This window comes from Pteropus alecto, unplaced genomic scaffold, assembly GCF_000325575.1.
Source record: "Pteropus alecto unplaced genomic scaffold, ASM32557v1 scaffold67, whole genome shotgun sequence".
NCBI classification, from domain to species: Eukaryota; Metazoa; Chordata; class Mammalia; order Chiroptera; family Pteropodidae; genus Pteropus; species Pteropus alecto.
Window position 1 is genome coordinate 5,381,817 of NW_006441061.1, and position 6,619 is coordinate 5,388,435.

Sequence of the window (6,619 nt, forward strand, 5' to 3'; positions counted from 1 at the left end):
GGAGGGCGTGACATGGTGACGCATGACACCGGGGAGATGTCAGATGCAGTGCCTTCCGCTCCCTCCCTCTCTCAGCCCCCACAGTGTCTTATCCCGTTAGGGCCTGCAGCGCCTTAACCTCTCTGCTTTCTCTGTCAGCTCTCCCCACCCCCATCCCTGGTGCCCTTCCCTATGACAGGGTGGGGACCCATCAGACTCCACCTGAAGAATTTTCTGTGATCCTCAGCTTCACCACCTGTCCTTCCGTCTCCCCGAGCCAACCACCATGGCGGGATCAGCCCCATCCACTGCCGTCCACTGAGAGAGGAATGTCTCAGCACCCTCCAAGGAGGCTGCCGCATAGTCAGGGTTTGACCTCAGCTGGGCCTTCATCCTTGCTTCTCTCCATCCTTTCTCCGGAGAGATTGTTCCACAGCATAGCGGTGGCCAAGGCACTGCCCTGCTTCAGACCCTTCGGAGGCTCCCTGGGGCCCTCGCATCCAGAAGGAGGCCGACTGGCCTCCCGCGTTGGGTTCGGGCCTCCTGCATTGGGTTCGGGCCTCCTGCGTTGGGTTCGGGCCTCCTGTGTTGGGTTCGGGCCTCCTGCGTTGGGTTCCGCCCTCCTCTCAGCCCGGCCGCTCCAGGGCCACGCCTACTGGGCTGCTCTTCCCTGACGCCGCCCCGTGGCGAGCCTTTGCCCCGCTGCTTCCCGAGCACCCTCCCCGCCCCTCACTGCTCTCGCTCCCTCCCAGGCCCCAGTCGGGCCTCTGCTTAGACGTCACCCCCCTCGAGGGTCCTTTCACCCCCTGGTGTGGGTTTGGACTGTTCCTTGGCCATGGCCGCCATGCATATCCTGCCCTGGCACCTTGAGATCCGGGAGTAAGGACGTGACGAGAAGGTGACACCTCTCCGCTAGGCCAGTGGCTCTCGGTGAACTGCAAGGGCAGGACTTCGTCTGTCGGTTTATTTCAGAAAAGACTTTTAAAGCCCTTCTGTTGCTGAAGCGGTGTAGTTGTCGGTGCTGTCGTCTCTGTTCTTCACGGGGGGAGGATGGGCGTTCGTGTTCAGGAAGCGTGTCGCACGTCCGGGCTAGCCGCTCTCCCCGGGGGCTAGCTGCTCTGTGGGGCAGGGTGCAGGGTGAACCGCCATCCCCCTGACCGCTGCCGCTGGGAGCAGGAGACGCACACAGGGACACAACACTGCTTCCTGCAGGTGTGCAAAGCTTTAAGTCCGTGGCAGCTTAGTTATCCGACACCTCTCGGCTTTAGTGCCTGGTCCTCAGCAGATCCTTTGGCATCCCCCAGGCGAGGAGGAATGCCCGTTCACGTCGCACGCCTCACACCAACCGGGTGCCCTCTGTGCGCTTCGCATCGAGTGAGTGCATATATAGCTCCTCGTCCAGTGATTCTTCCCTGAGGGAGGCAGCCACCCCTGGGGCAAAGGCCACCGTTGCCATGGTCACTGCTGCATCCCAGGGCCTGGCCCAGAGTCAGAGTGAGTGAGAAGTGCCTGAGAACCAGAGAGATTTAATTTTTAAAATTGCAAGACCACCGGAGAGGTCGCTAGATAAGAAAGCCTTTGCCTGTTTGCCTACTTCAGTTAAGCTGCTTCACATGTCGCATGCCTGCCCAGGTCCATTGCAGTCTGGATGTGGGTGTGACAGCCTTTCAGTCTGGGGGTGAGAATTCCTCAGAAAGATTTTCTGGTCCTTCCTCATCGATGCATTGGTTTCTCAGAGGAGAGTCTTAATGATGCTGTTAGTTGATAATCACCTTGAAGATTCATTTAGGATTCCAGGAATTTCTTTTGGAATCCTAAGCTCGATTGCCCCCCACTAATCATGAGGCAGAGGAGGGAGGAAGAGGAAATTCGAAGCTCCGCCACACAGTCCCATTCTTAAATGCAACCAGTAATTGAATGCTATTAAGCAAAATTAATTTGCCTCCTGCAGAAAGGTTTATGATGAATGAAAGGATTGCTGATCGGGGAGGGAGCTAGGCCACCCTCTGTGGTCATCAATATTTCATGGCTATAGGCGGCGGCAGGAAATTAGCTATCCTGGCTCCCTGACCTTGAGCCATCCTGAAGGAGGGACAAAGCCAGGGAGATTGTATTTCAAGGGCTTGTTACAAGGCACTGTAAAATGTAAGTGAAATTTAAATGCGCAAGATGCACCTGTGTTAATTGACTGCACATCCCCAACTAGTGAGAGGCTCCCCAGATGGGGCCGAGGGACCCACCTGAGATGTCCTAGTTGGGGATTCAGCACCGTCAGCCATGTGGCAGAGCTGAAATGTTTCATCATGGCCATTAGGGTGCGGGGGAGTCTTGATCTGTAGTGTCTGCTCATTTCTGTGGTGTCAGTATACGGCCAGCATGGCCAGCGTGGAGCTCCAGAGCTGGGAGCCCCAGCCTGCCACCCCCGGAGCTCCCGGTTCTCCCTGTGACTGAGAGAGAACCTGCCCAGCAGTTGCATTTCCGGAAATATACATGTGCTGCAGGCGGTACCAGGCGGTACCAGGCAGTCCCCACGTGGTACTGGGCGGTCCCCGGGCAGTACCATGTAGTCCTCAGACAGTACCGGGCAATACCCAGGCGGTCCCCAGGCGTTAGACTGGGCCCCTTGACTGACAGGGTGCCCGAATGCGACACATTTCAAAAATGAGAAAAGTTAATGAATCTTTCATTTTGTTCTTTCTTCTCCTTAGCTGCTATCAATTTAGCAAAGCTGAAACTTTTCAGACATTATTACGTCTTGGTGAGTAAAAAAAAAAAAATAACCCTGAATCTGTGAATAAGGTCAGTTCGAGGAGCGGAAGAAGTGGACTTATTTCGGGCTCCCCTGCAAAACCGGGCTGTGTCTTTGGACGAAGTGTCTGAGCTGCTGCTTTTTAAAGTTTAGTTTTAAATTCGGTTTTCACTACTCTGAAAAGCAATACCCGGTTGCTGTTTTAAACTTCAGGGACGATGGAAGCACAGCAGAGCCCGCGGTGACCCTGCGCGTCCCCCTTCTCGTCTCGGTGGTCACTGTTATTTCTGTAGATTCTCCCCTGGGCATGTGCCACACACAGCTGCTCCTCTGACTTGTTTTCCTTTATTCATTTACGAAAACGGAGTCACACTTCGATGGACATGAAAATTTTATATAAGCCTGAGCACCAAAGGCAGGATTTGCTATAAATTATTAGGAATAAAATTTCTTGGGAAATATAAAGTATGGGTCTTCTAGAGTTCGCTTCCTGACTCGAAAAGGAAGTTTCTCTGTGGTTTTGGCACTGACTGTCACCTTGGATGGTTCTTTTCCTGCAAGTCTGGCCACCCCCGTCCCAGTAGCAGTCCATGCTCGAGCGGCCAGCCTGTCGCATACTCGGCACAGTCTCCCTTGCTGGAGCGTTTAGTATTGTTGGTCCCTCCTCTGAGCGAGCATCACAGCACCTGTCGAAGAGACTGAAAGTCGATGTTTTCCCTGCGTGGCTTTATTTTGCTGTTGCTGCTGGAAAACATTCTTCTCAGCCTGGGAATGAGAAGTGCTACCCTTTGGGAACTGAAATCAGTAGGTTATATATGTGGGTAGGGCAAGGGACAGGTTACTCAAGGGTTAAGAGCAACCATACCAAAATGTTTTGCACCCCCGTGGGTGTAGCTGTTATCAGTATCTTAGTCACCTAGAGAGCAAGAAGCAATCCTTTTGTGTGACTAGCAGAGTAGTCATCTCAGCCCAGTTTATTATTAGCGCTATAAAATGTCAGATAATTTCCTTCAGGTTAGTTCCGTTTTGTTTTGTAGTTAATTTGAAAGCAGGTTGTTGGAAGAAAGAGGAGCCAGAATTTCGATTTCCATGTTTTTATGTTTCTTTCTTCTCTACGTAGATCGTATGTTACATATACTTCACCAGGATCATCGCATTTCTCCTCAAATTCGCTGTTCCGTTCCAGTGGAAGTGGCTCTACCAGGTAGGCTGCTCGCAGGGGACAGCGCCAGGGAACGGCTGTCTGAGGGTGCAGTGTGGGGCTGTCACTGAGGGTCGTTAGACATTTGTGTGGTGGTGGCCAGTCCCTTCTGGTCGGCAGTGAAGATTATCTGTCTGGGAAAGCTGCTGGATTACGTGAGAAATCTGGGAGTAATTGCATTATTGATTTTAGTGTTCAATTTGGAAAGTCTTTGAAGAAAAAAGCCTCAGGGCGGGAGAATAAGATTTATTCTGTATAATGGAAACCTAGACGAGACGGGGTCTTCTCCATCGGTTTCGGGGCTCAGGACAGCTTAGAATCCAGACCTCCCTTCTGTGCCCATTATTATTCTTTCAATGATAAAGTCTCTTGGCAACGTGCTAGCACTAGTGTCACTACCAGGGGAGGCCACCGAGTGGTTTAGAGACTTTCATCTTGGAGCCCTCACTCGGCGCGCTAGGCGCTGTAGGAAATGCAGGTTCGCAGTGACCCTTAAAGGTAGCAGCGGAGACGCCAGCTGCAGCGAGGAGTCCGAAACGTCATCCCTGGGCTGGACGCTCCCAGCCGAGGCCTCAGCGCATCTTCTAAGGAAAGCGCTGCCTGGCAGTGGACTCCAGCATATGAGCGAGTGGCCGTGGAGGGTTCACTGCCAGGGGGCGGGGGTGTCCGCGTGTTCAGTTCCACTGCTTTGCTAATGCCTTTATTTTGGGGTGGTTTTACATTCGTAGCTCCTGGATGAAATGGCCACGCTGGTGTTCTTTGTTCTCACGGGGTATAAGTTCCGCCCCGCTTCAGATAACCCCTACCTGCAGCTCTCTCAGGAAGAGGACGACCTGGAAATGGAATCTGTGTAAGAAATGCCCTCCCCGTCCTCCCCTTTTTTGCCCCTTTGCCAATGAAGAGCAGCACGGGGTGCATTGGAGCAGGCGCTCCAGGTGGGACCTCTGTTTTTAGCAGAAGGAAATGGACACTCAGGTCCAGGCCCTCTTACTCAGTTCCGAGTACGGGACCTGCCAAGCAGGGCGCCGTCGGTCCAGGGAAGTTAGCGTTGGCCATCCTTGTAAGCGTCACGGGAGCCTCCTCCCCGTCACTCGGTGTCAAGAACTCGGGGACGTACTGGGCCGGTTCCTAACCGCGGAGCGCGGGCATCCCCACTTCCTGCTGGGCCCCAGCCATCGGGAGCCTGTGTCTGAAAATGTGATCGTCGGAGTCAGCCTTAAGTCTGCGAGTTACCGTCCAGCGTCCTTTATCATCAGATAACTAAGTGGCTTTTCACGGCTAGCGCAGGGACTTGACCTATATTTGAGCATTAGAATGGGCCTCTCTGAGTCACAGCGTAAGTGACTCTAGGGTCCTATTTCTGGGAAAGGGCAATCATTTTCTAGAAAAGCAAATAGTGATTAAGGTTTTCGCTTGTTCACTGATGAACTGTGATGGGCCAGGTCAGTTGCTGTTTGATAATTAGCCTGAGGCTGAGTTTCAAGTGCGCTGCCTCCAGCACAGTTGGCCTTTTGATTTTTCCCAGTGACCCCCGCTGGGCTCTGCTGGGCTGGCGGGCAGGCCGGGCCCCGTGGGACAGCTCTCCGTGCTCAGCTCCGCTATGAGAACAGTAGACGGGAGGCAGAGCCTGCCGATGGGCCCCAGACAGCTCCTCCCTGTGCACAGACGTGGAAGGGAAAGCAGGGGAATCCTCAGACGTGCCTTTTCGAGAAGTAGCAGAATCTGCGTAAGTGACTTTGGCTCAAGAGGCACGAACGGGAGTCGGGAGTCTGGTGAGCAGCAGCGTCAGGAAGTAACCTCCGATGCGGTGCGTTTAGCCTCCCCTGCTGGGAGACCTCTGGCTGTTTCCAACTCCGCACAGCAGGGTTTCTCCGGGTCACCCCGGCCGGGTCAAAGCATCTTCCACTTTACTCACTTGTGCTCCCAAAGGGCTGTATCGGTGGGTGTTCCCGCTCACAGTGCCGGCGTTCCCGTTCCCCACGTCCTTCCCGTCAGCCGTTGCATCGGAAAGTGCGATGCGTCCTGAAGGTCTTTTTGTCTCATGCCAAAACTGTGTTTTGGTTTTTGTTTCTCTCTGACAATATTTGATCATAGTGGTAGCCATTTTAGCGAGAGCGTCTGCAGTTAGGTCAGGGGAGGAAAGGAAGGTGTAGTTAGACCACTGATCCAGCGCATTCTGTATTCTGGCAAGACTTGGGAAAAGCCGGAATGGCTTTGGGTGCCTCAGATTACACGCCTGTCACAGGGGGAGGGTACCCTGAGCACACTGAGTTTTTGGTGGTTTTGTGGGAGCCACCCTGTAACAGGCAGTGACTTCTCTTCGGTGGCAGAAAGACTGCATGCGTAACAGGGAGAGGGACAAACCGAAGGCAGGTTTTTTTTAGGAGGGTGGCACTCCCAGTGAGTGCTAGCCCAGTTTAGCCTGTGACAACAAGTTTAGGAGCCAATTGAGGCCAAACGCCCTTAAATCAGCAAGGAAATTGTTTGGAGATTTCTCTTTGGCTAAGAACTCTGTTGTTGAGAAAGTTCTCTGAATGTGTACGTCATGACAGCACAGCAGGCCTGAGATGGAGGCTGCAGCCACCAGCCTGCCATCCACGTTCTCCTGCGGGCGAGCGGAAAGGCTAACTGCAGCTTCACAGGGCCACCGCCGCGCCCCAGGCTGCCATCTCCCTCTTCTGCTTGGCCAC

The 6,619-nt window shown here is 53.7% G+C and overlaps 1 protein-coding gene across 2 annotated transcripts in view; it reads left to right on the plus strand.

Annotated features, from left to right (window-relative positions):
- GPR107 (G protein-coupled receptor 107) overlaps window positions 1–6,619 on the plus strand; it is a 64,261-nt gene that overhangs the window by 48,696 nt on the left and 8,946 nt on the right. For both annotated transcript variants that reach the window (XM_025051101.1, XM_015594223.2), the window contains 3 exons: window positions 2,688–2,737; window positions 3,849–3,932; window positions 4,658–4,779. In XM_025051101.1, the coding sequence (XP_024906869.1) occupies window positions 2,688–2,737; window positions 3,849–3,932; window positions 4,658–4,779 (256 nt within the window). The remainder of the gene's footprint in view (window positions 1–2,687; window positions 2,738–3,848; window positions 3,933–4,657; window positions 4,780–6,619) is intronic.